The sequence below is a fragment of the Clarias gariepinus genome, chromosome 18, assembly GCF_024256425.1.
Source record: "Clarias gariepinus isolate MV-2021 ecotype Netherlands chromosome 18, CGAR_prim_01v2, whole genome shotgun sequence".
NCBI classification, from domain to species: Eukaryota; Metazoa; Chordata; class Actinopteri; order Siluriformes; family Clariidae; genus Clarias; species Clarias gariepinus.
The window spans coordinates 7,251,574-7,268,550 of NC_071117.1; the positions used below are offsets into that span (position 1 = coordinate 7,251,574).

Here is a 16,977-nt window from a genome sequence, read left to right on the forward strand (position 1 = left end):
AGGATATTTCACAAGTTAAATATAAGCAGCACACCAAGGGTAATGATTTTTAATGGTTTTCATTTATTATTTTGGCAAATTATGAAGGTTTTTATTTATTTTTCAGATCGAAATTGGATGGCATGATAAAGACATCCATTTCTAACAGAACATGGTGAAATTGAATAAAAGTTATCTCTTCCCTGTCCAAGAGCAATGTTGCACTCTTTAACCTTTTTTTTTTGTTAATTTGCATTTGATAATGACATCACTTTATGCAACATCATATTTCCATCCAGTGTTGCTATAGTTTTTGAACCAAATATTGCACTAATGACAGGAGAGTTAAACAACACTGTAAAGCCTTCTACAGCACATGCCAATTTGCATAAGAATAAAATCATTTATTATGCTCATAGAACCACTATTTCACAATTTAGGACACCAGTAAAAGAAGAGATAGATCTAATAACATTGTCATTTAGTACACTAAGGTTATCAGATGATTTCATTTTATTGCCACGCAAATTTGCTGAGCCTAGAACCAGCAACTGAAGAAACCCCACATCATAACACTGCCTCCAGAGAATTGTGGAGTGGCCACCAGGCATGATGAGTCCTTCACTTTATGCACTTATCTTCTGACCCAGACTCACACACTATTATACATGGAATGTATTATACATGTTGTGTGAAAAGACAATAAACCATACCGTGACATCAAAAGACATTCCAGGGTGGAAGAATTTTGGAGTCCTCTTGAAGTCAATGGTGTAGGGTGATTTCACAATTTGAATGGCTCCCTTCTCTGCTTCAACCATTTCACTACCTGAAACAGTGTTAATAATACATGGCAGCTTGAGGTAGTGTAGATAAAAACATACCCCCTACATGCACGGACCGACATGTTACCTGTTTCAGTTAAAACGCTGACAGAAATGTACAAAGAGCTTCCGATCAGATCCTGAATATTGGGGAAAGTGTGTTGGATCATCTGTCTAGTCAGAGTCGCATGTCCTTCTCCATTTGTGATCTATATGCAACATAAATTACTACACATGAGCAGAAGTACTAGTTATTTACAATTGTTGTTGAAATGTTGAAATCTTGAATTTGCAAACATGTTTATCAAAAATAAAATCCTGTGAAGGTTTACTAGCAGGATTTTATTTATTTTGTTTGTGTGTGTCATATATAACACTTACAGGAGAAAAGCAGTGTGTGTGTCACAGGTCTACTTTATGCATTAATTTGGTTTAAAATAGAACCAAGTAAACTCAACATCATTTTTTATGGGAAAAATTAAAAACTAAATCTGAAAATGCAAAATATAAATTCTGGCTAACTGGGATAAAATATAAGCCTATTGATATCTCAGGGAAAGTCTAATTGTGAACTACAACGATGTAGCTGTTGCAGAGAAACCATAAGTAAACCCTGTTGACATGTATTTTTTTTCACACTATTCTGTATTTATAGACCAATCTTGACAATTTATTTACTTATTCATTCATTCATTCTGATGTTTTTGGATATTGCACTTCTTTACTTTTCCACATACCATATAATCAAGGGTAATTTGCTGTCTTATGTCCCTGATTTAATTTAGGTTTTTTTTTTTTTTTTTGGTTATTTTCAAATACACAAATGTTATTTGTGAAGATGCAAAGTAAATGAGTCGACAGCCACATTAACACCAATATTACAAAGTCTTTTTAAAAGATTTCAATTTGGCAATACAATTTTCCTTTTTTTTTCCTTTATCTACAGCTAAATCACGTGCGGGAACATCTGCCGAAAGCCTTAACAGCACAAACCTTATTCACCACTTTAGAACAACAAACTGTGAATAATTTGAGTATTATCCACCTAGTGGGCAACGGCAGGTGGCAAGCATAAAAAAGCTCAAGTCCTACGCTGCAGAGAGTAAAATGGGCACAAAAATAATAATGCAAAGTAAAATAAAGTGCAGTTCCCAGCACTAGCCCAGGCAGCCCAGCCTACCGCTCCATGCAGACTGCCTCTTAAAAATGCAGAAATTTTGAGAATGATAAAGAAATGCCTACCCTTGCTGCTTACTAATAAGTAGCTATGATTGTCTCACCAAATACACACTCACATTCTGCACATTATAATGAGTGAGTAGAGCAGGAAAGTTACATTTTTGAAAAGCATTTCGTAGTGTGTGAGATGCCCTTGATGCTACTTAAGGAAAGAAAGTTGTTGCTCTTTAGTTGAGCATAGGCTATTTACTTTCTTATCTATTTGAAATGATAAAAGAATGGAACATGTTGCATATTTTGCCTTACAATAAATAAAAGTTTTAAATTTATGATACTTTCTCAGATCATAATTATAAAAACAATATTAATAAATAAACAAATAAGCAAATAAATAAATAAATCCAAATTTTGGCCATGTGAATAATACACATAAATGAATGAAATTACTGTTATTTTCTTACTGATATTCTAATGTGAATCATCTAAACTTACTGGTTCTCTTTTCAATGAGGCGGGCAGAGTGGTCTTACTGTCGTCCTTCTTAATGCCAAAAACCACAAACGCAACACCATCCACATCTTTTCCAAACAGGTATCTTCATATAATTAAAAAATGGAAGATCATGAGACCCAGTTAAAAATGTATGTACTGTATATAAACAAATATCATTAATATTTATTCTTAATAAACTGTATGAAAATTATTCTTAATGTGCACATCAGAGAAATGTATGCCAGACTGCTGATAAATCCAATTAATTGATGATTAATTGATTGATTACTTAATTTTAAATGAACAGAAGAATGCCTTCAATATTAGTGCTTTGTAACTGTCATATGAAAATGGTTCTGACAGAAGAAAGTCTTTAGGACAATTTAGTTTTTTGTTGTGATAACTTTTCTCACTCACACAATCTCTCTGGGTGTTATTATAACATTAACAGGGTTGTTTATTTCGTATTTATATGGGGGGTGGGGTACTTTCATATTTAGCTCCAAAGCTTTAATCTGGCATACGTGTAACTCATCCCATAACTTATATACATACTCCATGTACATACTCCAGTACATCTATCCTAAATGGCAACTACAGGATGCTAATTTGCTTCATCTGTTCTTTATCTTTCTACCCATCCCGAGGCATCTGGAGATTGAGCCAGTTTCAGTAGACAAAGGCCAACTCTGCGAGGTTCCTGAGGCATCCAGAGAAGGACCAGCCTACAGCTGGATTCTGCTTTATAATGGTTGGAGCTACACATGCTGCTCCTGAGCTCCCAGTGATCCAGACCCCATCTGCCCTTTGCAGCTACTGACTCATTCCTATGCTGAACTGGACTTCATGTTAATTTTAAAAAAGTTCTGTTATATTAACCTTTCTGCTGCATAATACACATGATGTTATATAATTTCTATCCGTTATCACCCCTGTTGAGTCTGGTTCCTCTCAAGGTTTCTTCCTATTCCCATCTCAGGGAGTTTTTCCTTGCCACTGTTGCCCTCACCCTTGGCTTGCTCATCAGAGACATTTCATTCATCATTCATTCATCTCATTATCATCTAGGCACATTTTTTTTCACACATACACACTTCCAAAAATTCTATATCTTTTATTTCTTTTATTTTTGTGAAGCTGCTTTGAGACAATGACCATTGTTAAAAGCGCCATATAAATAAAGTTGAATTGCATTGAATTGAATTGAATATGAAATGTTCTTATTACAACTGGATTTGCAAAATTATTTTCATTCATAGTAATTTATTTTCCTTGACATATTCTACTTACTTGGCGGTTATGTCCACTTGAAGGTCCTGATCATCCACATAGAAGAAAGACTTGGATGGTTTTAATGCAACCGCAAAGCTTGGGAGTACTGTCAAGTAAAAAAAATAATATATATTAAAATAAATAAATTATTTAAAAAACATGTAGAAGTAACATATAGAGTATGATATAGTCGAAGTCTAAACTGTACCATATTCTTTAACTTCAAATTCAGCAGTGAAATACTTCTGTGGGGTGTTTTTATACCGCGTTACTACAGACCATATTCCAGGTCTGGAAAGAGAGAGAGAGAGAGAGAGAGAGAGAGAGAAAGAAAGAGATTTTAATTTCAGTTAGTAGTCTGTCCAAGTATTAACATATGCATTTAGTGCACGGATAGGCCTGTATGTAATTATATTTTACTAACACTTCATATTGGAAGTATTAATGCAGTGAACTCACTTGGCAACTTCAGGGATGCTGTATGATGCTGTTATGGTTCCTTGCTTAGGGAATATTGTTTCCCTGCTAATTGTGATTCCTTGAGGGTTCTTGAAAGCAAAAAAGGTCACAGAGCTTCAAAAGTAACATTGACTTTCTTTATCTTTTTTATATTTCTCAGTAAATAGATAATGTATGGATAGGTTGACCAGATACAGGAATTTAACTCATGAATAAATCACAGAAACAGTCACAAACTGTCCAATGTAAGAAATCCTAGCTGAGTTGTTTAAGTTACTTACTATGATTTCCACATAGATTCCGCTGCTTTGTTCAACAGGCTCCAGATCAGCAGTCAGTGAGAAAATTCTGTACTGAACTAGGACAGAAATTATTAATTTGCTTTATGTATGCATTAAATTAATTAATATTAAATAGACCAACCACACTGAACATCATTTCTGAATATATCAGTCCAGACTTCTTTACCTTTTGTACCAGGGGTGTAGATGCTCTTGTCTGTCTGAACAAATATGTAGCCAGACTGGAAGGAGACCAGGGCCACTTTCTCAAGCAGGGCAGAGGGAAACTGAGCCTGCAGGTACACATACTGCTTCTCTAAAGGATCATCACTAAAGAAGTCCTTATTGTCAGGAATCTGAACCACAACAAAACAAAGGCAGTTTATTAGAAATATGACTTTAAAAAACACTACTTATAATAATTTTATATGGTAAGCTACTCCACACAATGTGTAATTTTTCAGTAATTAAAAAAGTTAAAAAAGTAAAAAAGTTTTTTTATTTATTCATGTTATTAAGAACCCACTTTTATGTCTGCCACAGCCTGATAGTTGTTAGCAGCAGTGAGGACCACAGACACAGAGGCCAGTTCTATAGTTTTATGTCGATGGTACTTCACACTGATCTTGACATTGAGGTTAATTCCAGTATAATCCTGAGCCTCCACAAACACTTTCTCATTGGTCCCAATACGCAGCAGGTTTGGGGCCACCAACACATTCCTGGTAAAACAAAAAGAATTTCTTCTTTTGCTTTGTAATATTTTTTTTATCTTATTTTTCTTACAATTGAATTAAATGTACCATTGGGGTTATTTCATAATTGTGTCCTACAGAAACTCCCTGACAAATGTGCACACAAAGTAACTGAAAAATATTTTTTATTTTTTGTTTGTTATTAAGTCATTAAGTCATGTAAAACCTCCTTCATATGACTCCTGGTGCACTAAATAACACTACATCCTTTCTACAGGAGTTTGTGAGTTTATTACAATGATGACACAGCCATCTGAGACAGAACACCAAAACTGATGTGGGAGGAGCCTAATCTTTTATAATGTATAATCTTTTGCCTGCTCATCACAGCAACACAAGCTCAGTGCTTTCTCCAAGTGTGTGACGGAGCCGTAGAATTTCACCCCTTCCCATTCTGTAGCTGTTGTATTAAAGGGGTGGAGAGTTATGATAACTGGTTTGTGGGAATTAACAGAGAATTATACTGGGGAGATTTTCTGTAGTTGTACCAGTTACTCCACATAAATGTAGGCCTGGTATTTATATATTCATTATCTTTATTGTTTTTTTTTTTTTGTTTTTTTTGTTGCTTTTTTTTTTTTAAACAGGCTTTTTGATATATAGCTGCTGGTAATTATGATTATTATATAGTAACTATTATTAATAATTTTATTAATAAATATAATGTAATAACAAAATGTATATATTGTTCTTTAATTAAAACATATGTACTGTAAAAAATAATAATAAAATTAATAAATAAATAAAATCCTCCAATGACATGATGATTTCAATGTACGTTAGTGCCACAAGGTCTATATTTTAAAGGTCTATACCTTTTACAGGAATATATATATATAAGGTCTATAAAATCTCTATATTTTGCAAATATTTAAATTAAACAAAATCACTTTATTTTTTAAATCTGTATTATTATATTTTTGTCAACAAAACATTAACATCTTTATGTTAAGAGGCCTGTTCAGATAGTATTTTTGTTTTAAGATTTTTTTTTGCAATGATTTAATGCTTTTTGCCCCTCTTTATTTAAACAAAAGTGTTTGTTAATTTCTATCTAAGGCATTATTAATACATAGCAACAGTGTGTGTGTGTGTGTGTGTGTGTGTACTCACAGTGGGTCACACAAGGTGATCAGGGGAAAAGAGAGAAGCGCAGCTGTCAGCCACACCACGTCCACATACATCCTGCCTGCTGATCCTGGCTCAGTCTGAGGAAGTGTGTGTTAACAAGCAGTATTTCAGTTTTTATATACTTCAGAATCATGCACACCCCTCTAGAGAGACCAACTACAGAACGCCTCTTCAACTCCTCCTACTCAGGCAAAGCGGGGGTTTGTGTTTTAATTAGTTCTTTAAACTATTTGTTAATGTAGCATTTTCTTTAAATTTAAACCTTTCTGTTTATATTTTAATGGCATTCCATATTACAGATTATAATTTATTTGCTTTTAGTTTTAATTTTCCCATATTGTGCTTTCCTTACATATATGTCATTTAAATAATAATAAAATAAATTTCATACATATATTTCTATATAGTTCCCAGATCAGACATTTTTAAAAAACTTTTTTTTTTTCTATGAGCACACTCCTTGAGTTTAAACAATCATTAAAATAACATTTTCTCCATTCAGTACCTTCAAAATAATTATTTATTCATTTATTTTTCTTTACAATAACATTAAAATGAAAATTACTGATAGGAATTGCAGCTTTTGTTTCTTATTGTTTAGCTGATCAAAAACCTACAGTCTATGCCCAATCATGTACGTCTCATTTGTTAATATTTTAGAGATGAATGTACCAACCCATTCCAGGATTTTCCTGCCCCGAAGCATGTGAAGGGTTAATCAAGCAAATGTTACCATAAATCAGCTGGATTGCAGGCATCTTGTTGTGTCAATTGAACCTTTGATCACTTTGAACTCCCCACTTTGACTCTGGTATTGATTAAATGGGGTTCAGCTCTTTATACATGTTAATATCTATTAAATATTAGATAGGGGGAGGTCGGATCACAACCTGGTCCACCTCATGCCAATATACAAACAGCCTGCTACAGTGATGAGTGTAAGAAGGTGGTCAGACAAAGCCACTGCTATATTACAGGATTGTTTCGAGTCTACAGACAGGGAGGTTCTCAGTGCACCACATGGAGAGGACATTGATGGAATGACGGACTGCATCAAGGAGTATATTAACTTCTGTGTTGACACCTGTGTATGGATGAGAAATATTCGCTGTTTCCCCAACAACAAATCCTGGGTCACCAAGGACATTATTTAGGCATGTTTAAATGTAAAAAAAAAGGTCTGGTGATAAGGAAGCAGCAAAAAAATCTCAAAGAATGCTAATATCAAAGAGGGGAATGAGTCATACAGGAGAAAACTGGAACAAAGGCTGAAACAGAACAACACGAGAGAGGTGTGGAGAGGCATGAAGAGCATCACTGGCTATAAGACAAGCGGCCAGGCCATTGAGGGAAATTTGGAATGTGCAAACGACCTCAACACTTTCTTTAATAGATTTGATGTCCCTACTGTATGTCTCACATTTCCCCCGGCTTCAGCCTCAATCCTCACTCCCCTGCTCCCATGTCCTCCCCTACACAGAAAACAGTCACTACTCCTGCGCTCTTAGCAATCAATATCCCAGTGAAACAGGTAAAACATGGCCTGAGTAAGCTCAGCCCTACAAAAGCTGTAGGTCCGGAAAGGATTAATCCTACTGTTCTGAAATCTTGTGCTCCCCAACTCTGTAGTGTCCTCCAGTACCTTTTTAGCCTGAGTCTGAAGCAATTTCCCTCTGGGATTGATAAAGTTCTTTGAATCTTAAATAAAACTGATTTAATTCTATTCAAATACAAGATCACTAACATGCTGTTACCTGCAGTTAAGTATTAATAATGTTAGCTGTTTGTACTTTATTTTTGTAATTGTGTGTGTGTGTGTGTCGGCATGGATATACGTGTGCTGAACTGCTAAGATAAAAACTCATGCTCTTATCTACTTCAAATAGAGAAAATTTTAAATGATAAACAAAGTTTTTTTTTTTTCATAGTTTCTTGATCGTGGGGCATGGTTCCTGTACTTGGCATGCAGATATGAGAGTTGAGTTAACTCATTTGCAAGTTATCTAAAACAAACAAACAAACAAAAATTTTGGGTTAACTTTAGTTCACACCTATGTATTGTCACTAAATTGACATAAATTAACATAAGTGAAAAGTCAAGACTGACATCTATTCAGGTTTGGCATTATGTTGTGTCTTATAAATACATTGGCTTCATAGTTTGATTTACTGGTCATATTTAATCTCCCACTGCATTTACTGTCAGGCTGAAATATCATGATCTGCTCATAAAACACATAAATGAATAAGAGATCAGATGAGTAACATAAAGATATAAATATAAGTTTTTAGGATGAGATAAATTTTGTATGCTCATCCCAAATTTGACATTTTGAAAGTCCAAAACAGCATTATTACCACCTGCAAGCTTTTATACATAGTTGCCAGTGTAAAATCATTTGATTTTCAACACTGACACATCCAACCATTAAGCAAATGTTTAAAGGCAGTGACCAAAATATTACCAGCACTTTTCAGCGCTAATGACAACTCATGGCTTATTTGAGATGAAATATCAAATTTAGAAGAAAAAGAATCAATCAATCAATCTAGATAAATAAAAGAAAGGTTTTGTCTTTACATTGGTCAGAATTTGCTCTTCCAATGACATCTTACCATTTCATACAATGGAGGACCCAAAACCAGTCTTAGAAAAATGTATGTCTGTACAGTGGGGGAAATATGTATTTAATCCCCTACAGATTGTCTAAGTTTGCCCACTTACAAAGAAATGAAGGTTCTATAATTTTTATCATAGGTTTATGGTAAAGGATTGAGACAGAATATCAACCAAAAATCCAGAAAAAGCACATGATACAAATGTTATCAATTAAGTTGCATTTCAATGAGGAAAATAAGTACTTGATCCCCTACCAACCAACAATAATTCTGCCTCTCGGGCAGACTGGTTATGTGCTCTTGTGGTACACAAATTAATTTAAGAAGGTTCTCCTAACAACAATGTGGTATGTGTATAAAAGCCACCTGTCCAAAATCTCTATTTTCCATTTAAATCTCACCACCATCTGCGAGACCAAAGAGCTGTCAAAGCAAGTCAGGAACAAGATTTTAGACCTGCACAAGGCTGGAATGGGCTACAAGACCATCAGCTAGATGCTTGGTGTGAAGGAGACAACTGCTGTAGCAATTATTTACAAATGGAAGAAATACAAAGTAACCATTAATGACCCTATATGCAAGATTTCACCTCATGGAGTAAGAATAATCATGAGAAAATTGAGGGACCAGCCCAGGACTACACGGTGGGAGCTTGTGAATGATCTCAAGGCAGTTGGGAGCACAGTCACCAAACAAACCATTGGTAACACAATACGCCTGCATGGATTGAAATCCTTCAGCACAGCAGGGCTTCCCCTCCTCAAGAAGACACATGCATAGACCCGTCTGAGGTTTGCCAATGAACAGAGAAAGATTGGGATAAACTGCTGTGGTCAGATGAGACCAAAATTGAGCTCTTTGTCATCAACTCGACTTGCTGTTTTTGGAGGAAGAAAAATGCTGACTATGACACTAAGAACACCACAGTCCCTACAGTCAAGCACGGAGGTGGAAACATTACGCTTTGGGGCTGTTTCTCTTCTTAAGGTACAGATTGACTTTGCTGCACTGAGGGGCCAATGGATGAGGCAATGTGTTGTAAAACTTTGGATGAGAACCTCCTGAAGATGGGTTGTGGATGGGTCTTCCAGCATGAAAATGACCCCAAACATACTGCCAAGGCAACTAAGGAGTGGCTCAAGAATAAGCACATTAAGGTCATGCTGGGTGTCCAATGCATTTATGTGATTTATTTTAAAAGTTATTATATCGATATAGAGCTTTACTACTATTATTTTAAACACCACTGTATAAAATTATGTTTATTTTTTTACAACAAAAAGTACATTGTCTAACCATATAATCCAAAGAATGCATCAGTTTGGGAAATCTGTAATGTTAAGGTTAAATCCTAGATCAAGTATTAGACGAAGTACATCTACAGTAAAAACAAAAGAAAAAAAAATCAGCTAGTTACAGTACTTTCAAACATACTTTAGGTGGCACTGTGGATTCTCATCTCCAGGGTTGAGGGTTCTATTCCACCTCGTATCTGTGTTTGTAGAGTGGGTTTCCTCATACACTCCAAAGATATGCAGAGTAGGAAGACAGGAAGGGTAATTGGCCTTGGTAGATTGCCTGTGAAGTGAAAATAGCTGTGTGTGTGTGTGTGTGTACAGTATGCACTGCAATGGATTGGTGTACCCCACGCCATGCCCGAAGTCTACCTGGATAGGCTCCAGGCCCCCACAACCCTATGCAGAATGAGTGGTATAGAACATTAATTGATGAACACAAGGTATTTCGAATGGATTATTGCCTCTTTCACAAAGAACATAAGTAACATAGGACAATATTAACTGTAGCTAAATAATGTGGTCCCTCACTTTAGTTGTAGCCATGTACCCATTATGTATGTGCTGCGGCATTCTTAAAGTCCCCATTTTAAACCTTTCTTCCTACCTGCAATTAAATTATATGCTCTGTTTGACTTTCAACCATTTATGAAAATCTTGTAATCATGGTTTGATCTTATCCACTCACATATGACTTCTGATTAAATTTATATGCAAACATTAAGTTAGAAGCTAAGATGGAATTGTTGGTGCTTGGACAGACCATATTCATCAATTCTGAACAATAGGTGCATTATACTATTGAAAAAGGCCATTGCCATCAGGGATTACTGTTGGGTCTATGAAAGGATGTACTTCGTCTGCAACAATGTTCAGGTAGGTGGTACCTGTCAAAGTAACATCCACAAGAATGCCAGAACATGAGGGTTCCCAGAAAAACATTGCCCAGATCACAACACTGCCTCCACCAGCTTGCCTTCTTCCCAAATTGCTTACCGATACCAAACAATACACACAATGTTACCTTGACTGGTTTGCCGCTATGCCGCCCCATACACAACAATGTGAGATGCACAGTGTCTTATAAATCCTTTCTATCAGAGCCAGCATCAACTTTTCAGCAGTTTTTGCTACACTAACCTATCATTGCATACCACGGACAGCCAAAAAGACCTTGATGTTCAACATAAGGTGTCAAAAGTAGTCAAATTCTTATGCTTGCCCACTTTTCCTACAGGATAGCTGTAGAAAGTAAGAAAAAGTATAACTAGGGTATAACTTCAAAAAAAAAAAAAAGTTCTAGAACAGCAATTTAAAAACCAGATTGTAACTGGATAACATTTTATATTTGAAAAGATTGTTTACCATTACAATTAGATTGGTGGGGTTTGTCCAAGTAGGACACACTGAGTAATTGACATGGTAAACATTGACACAACCATTAGCCAATACCTGAATACATGCCCATACAAACATGTCAGAATACTCTCTTAATAAAATGCCTTTAAACAACCTAAAATAAAGCTATTTTCTGAGTCGGATGTTACAAAGCAGGACAAACAACTATTAGTTATTTTGATTGTAAAAAAAAAAAAAGGGGGGGGGGGAGCACATTTTATTTCTATATTGAGTGTAAAACTCCTAGTATATTACAAATGACAGTGTTTATTTTTTTTAAGATACATTAATATTACACACACATTATGCTTGTGTGTCACAAATGAACACCAATACTTGTATTTTGGTTTTAAACACACAGCACAGGATGTCTGTGTAAGAGTGCTCATTGTGCAGATACTCAACAGCTCAGCAGATGTTTTGGGAATGTGCTTATATGTGCTGATCAGCCGTAATATTACATCAGCACATACTTTTAGGGTTTTAAAGATGCCAAGATTTCGAGCAAGAACATTCCTTGGTTTAAAAAAAAAAATTAACATACTTCTGTCAATGGACACGTTGGATTTTTATTTATTATTATTATTTTTTAACCATATGCGAGCTTTACAACAACTATCGTCTGATTCTACTTCGTCATTAGTGGCTCCAGTTTTTTTTTTCATTTTAAATCACTTATTTTCTGTTGATGTTCCAAGGTCAAATTTTACCTAGTCAAAAGTACTGGCTTGCTGCCAGAACCACAAACCAAATTTATATATTTTACATCCTGCCCCCTTTCCCCCCATCTGCTTTTGCTTTGAGTAAACTTTTAGTAATGTGAACATTATAAATTATGCAACAAAACTGTAAATTTTGGCACCTTCTGGCACAATGATAAACAGAAATGCATTGGTTTTATAAACTTCATCTATTTACAATTGCACAGAGTTCTAGACTACCAAGTACGGTTCTTGAATACAATACAAACCCCCAGAGTGCCATTACTGCACCATAAATTAGTCTTTGATTTAGAGTCACATTTCTGAGTTCAGTCACACTGTGAGGATAAAACTGGGTCTCAGATCAGTCGCTCCTCTTTGGGCAGAGGTAACGGGAGTCCCGGTTTCTCAGGCTCCTGGCTCTCGGCTTGTTTCTGCTCCTCTGCGCTCGGCTGATAGGTTCCTTCGGTCCTGCGTTTCCTGCATAGCATGCATGGCATCAGCACTGTGACCAGAGCAATGAGTGCGAAAAACCCCAGGACTGCATGGACATTAGTCAGCGTCACTATCACCATGGTCTCCTTACACACATACACAAAAAAGACAAATGCACACAATATGTTATTGTAAATTAAATTGGTCTTTATCATATTGAAATATAATTTTAAATAAAATTTAAAACAACAGCATTTGTTAAAGGGAGAACATCAGAACTAGAGTGTTATTTAATACAAAAAGCTAATACTTTTATAATTGTCAGGCTGCATGGATAAGCCTTTTGGGAAAGCTGTGATTAATATTTGTGTGTGGTGTGCAGTAGATAAAGCCCTACTCCTACAATCCCTTCCAGGAATTAACGCCCTTTTCAGGGTGAAAACACACCACTAAGGTTCATAAATCTATGACACAATGTTATCTGGTCCATTTAAAAATGTTATCTGGTCCATATTTTACTTGAACAAGCCCCTTAGTGGAGAAAAAAATGCTTATATCCTCATCATGTTGTTTCTGAGAAAACTATGTTTACATAACGGCGTGGAAATTCATTTCCAAAGAACCTGATAGCCATTCTTATTTTGTGTTTGTGTGTGTAAAAGACTCACAACAGAATGTGTTTTTTTATGTAGTCATTCCTCAGACACTTTAAGTACAGATGATTTTCCCCTGCTGATTGAGAAACACATCGCTGTTTTCCTCACATTCACACAGAAGCCTGAAAGAGTTCATTGTTAGTGAAATTACTCATCACTGATGTGGTTAATGATTAGTGTTAATGAGTAACAGTGTTTTACACAAACAAATGCATGCACTCCTGCTGAAACTACTGCCTGCTAAAAGTAAAAGCTTTATGTTTTTCCAATTATATGTTAACTAAAAATTATTCATCTAATAAATTACATATTTTACCACAAGTTTTTGATTTAAAATAATATTAATCATCATCATCATCCTCATCATAATCAACAGCAGCAAATAAAAACAGACCATCTGTAATCCTATATAAATAATTATGGATCTACAAAAGAATTAAACTGATGTTAAACATACTGTGTTAAGGCTTTGTGAGTTACCTATATTTACAAGTAAACTGAAGTGGAGCAAAAAAAATAGTAAATAATTTAAAAAGGATTGTCTTAAAATTAAAGCTACACAAACCCATGATGAATTTAACCAGAGAAAAATCTAAATCAATTTCAAAAATTAAATATATAATAATAATAATAATAATTATTATTATTATTATTATATTATTATTATTATTATTATTATTATTATTAATAACAACAAAATCATAATACATACACACTGTACATACAGAGATAGGCAAAAATACAAACTTTAGAAAAAGAAAAATAGGATGATGTATATTAATACTGTATCAGAAATCAATATATAACTGTATATATTGTATATAACAGTATATATACTGTGGGGCAAAAAAGTATTTAGTCAGCCACCAATTGTGCAAGTTCTCCAATTTAAAAAAGAAATGAGAGAGGCCTATAATTTTCATCATAGTTATACAGTATCTTAACTATGAAAGACAAAATAGGAAAGAAAAAAAAAGAAAATCAGATTGTAGGATTTTTAAAAAATGTATAAAATTATGGTGGAAAAATTCTTATTTGATCACCTACAAATAAGCAAGATTTCTGCTCCTCACAGACCTGTAACTTCTTTAAGAGACTCCTCTGTCCTCCACTCGTTACCTGTATTAATGGCATCTGTTATCAGTATAAGAGACACCACAACCTCAAAGAGTCACACTCCAAACTCCACTATGGCCATGAACAAAGAGCTGTCAAAAGACACTAAAAACAAAATTGTAGAACTGCACCAGGCTAGGTAGACTGAATCTGCAATAGCTAAGCAGTTTGGTATGAAGAAATCATCTGTGGAAGCAATTTTTAGAAAATAGAAGACATATAAGACCACTGATAATCTCTCTCGATCTGGGGCTCCAAGCAAGATCTCACCCTGTGGGGTCAATAAGATCACAAGAACTGTGAGCAAAATCCTAGAACCACACTGGGGGACCTAGTGAATGACCTGCAGAGAGCTGGGAGCAAAGTAACAAAGGCTACCATCAGTAACCCACTGTGCCGCCAGGGACTCAAATGTGCAGTGCCAGAGGTGTCCGCCTGCTTAAGGCCAGTTCAGGGCTATCTGAAATTTGCTAGAAAGCATTTGGATGATGCAGACGAAGATTGGGAGAATGTCAGATGAAACCAAAATAGAACTTCATGTTTTGAGGTAAAGATTCTGAGTTGGATCCAAAGAACACCATACCTACTGTGAAGCATGGGGGTGGAAACATCATGCTTTGGGGCTGTTTTTTCTGAAAAGGGACCAGGACGACTGATCCATTTAAAGAAAAGAATGAATGGGGCCAGGTATCGTAAGATTTTGAGTGAAAACCTTCTTCCATCAGCAAGGCCATGGAAAATGAAACGTGGCTGGCTCTTTCAGCGTGACAATGATCTCAAACACACCATCAGGGGAATGGAGGAGAGGTTTTGTAAGAAGTATTTCAAGGTCCTTGAGTGGCCTAGCCAGTCTCCAGATCTCAACCCCATAGAAGATCTTTTGGAGGGAGTTAAAAGTCTGTGTTTCAATGTGATTTCCTGGATTTTTTCCACCTTATTTTGTCTCTCATAGTTAAAGTATACCTATGATAAAAAGGCCTCTCTCATCTCTTTAAGTGGGAGAACTTCCAAATTTGGTGGCTAACTAAACACTTGTATGTGTATGTGTATATATATATATATATATATATATATATATATATATATATATATATATATATATATATATATACACATGTGTGTGTGTGTGTGTGTATGTATATATATATATATATATATATATATATATATATTATGAACGAAAGTATTTGGCCAAAAAAAAAAAAAAAAGGAAATAAAAGTCCACTGCAATTTACTCAAGACAACTACTGGAATGTCATCAAGAGGAAGATGGATGGTCACAAATCATCAAGCAAAGCTGAGCCGTTTGCTTTTTTGCAAAAAGAGTGGTAGAACGTTACCCAACAGCAACTTGAAAAACTGGTGGAGAGCATGCCAAAACGCATGAAAGCTATAATTGCCAATCGAGGTTATTATTTAACCAAATACTGATTTCTTAATGTTATATAGCCAAAGCATGAATTACAATCTGTTTACTTTTTTTTTTTTCATTTTGATTTATTTGAGTTATTAAAGCTCTGCAAATACTGCATTATCTTGGGTTATTTTTATGTTGTGATGTTGTCATTTCCTTTAAATATACACTCTAAATGGCAATGGTTATTTTTTAGAATTTAATAGAAATACTGTCAACAGTTTACAAAAACTGCTTGCATCACCAATACATGAACCTGTAAGGAAAAGAAACTGCACACACATGTTAACATCATATGGAGGGGGGAGGGGGGGGTCCTCATTTGCAGTGTAGTACTTCTTATATTTGGGGGTTTTGGGATGTTAATGGACTGCAGGTAGTCTTTCAATCTTGTGTCCAGTTTAGTTTAGTCTAGTGTATGTTTTTGCCAAATATGTTTAGTGCCTGATATTAGCTGAACACCTGCAAAACAGGACACTAAATGAGAAATTATTATAAATTATTATTATTAATATTATAAAAAAAAATGTAACTCTTAAGGGGTACAATGCTTATATGGTGTACTGTAATTTTCTTGTTAAAAAAAAATAATATAAAAAAATAATTATCAAAAAAAAAAAATAATAATAATATTATTTATAATAATAAATAATAATAATGCATATTTTCTTGTAGCTCATAAACAGCCATTAGGTGGTCATGAAAAAAAAAGTCAAGTTTCAATTGCTATCAACAAACAAATAAATACTGTAAATGTTCATTTACCTTTAGGCACAAGACCAAACAATAGAATTATTATTATTATTATTATTATTATTATTCAATGCAATTCGTAAATGAAAACGAACGGTATAAATCATTGTTTTTTTTATTTATTTTATTTAGTGTTTTTTTTTTTTTTTTACTCAATAAAATAAATAGTGAAAGATTGAAACCCGCCCAATCTGGCAACGCATGAGAGTAGTTCAGAA

At 34.7% G+C, this 16,977-nt stretch overlaps 1 protein-coding gene across 1 annotated transcript in view; it reads right to left on the bottom strand.

The window, feature by feature from the left end:
- LOC128506544 (complement C3-like) overlaps positions 1 to 6,442 on the bottom strand; it is a 44,577-nt gene extending 38,135 nt beyond the window's left edge. Inside the window, exons 1-10 of the mRNA XM_053477040.1 lie at positions 6,355 to 6,442; positions 5,013 to 5,208; positions 4,674 to 4,842; positions 4,487 to 4,563; positions 4,206 to 4,294; positions 3,955 to 4,037; positions 3,765 to 3,852; positions 2,475 to 2,577; positions 892 to 1,012; positions 693 to 808 (exon numbers count right to left, since the gene is read on the bottom strand). Coding sequence (XP_053333015.1) covers positions 693 to 808; positions 892 to 1,012; positions 2,475 to 2,577; positions 3,765 to 3,852; positions 3,955 to 4,037; positions 4,206 to 4,294; positions 4,487 to 4,563; positions 4,674 to 4,842; positions 5,013 to 5,208; positions 6,355 to 6,425 — 1,113 coding nt within the window. The 5' untranslated portion in view covers positions 6,426 to 6,442. The remainder of the gene's footprint in view (positions 1 to 692; positions 809 to 891; positions 1,013 to 2,474; positions 2,578 to 3,764; positions 3,853 to 3,954; positions 4,038 to 4,205; positions 4,295 to 4,486; positions 4,564 to 4,673; positions 4,843 to 5,012; positions 5,209 to 6,354) is intronic.
- Positions 6,443 to 16,977: the final 10,535 nt, after the last annotated feature.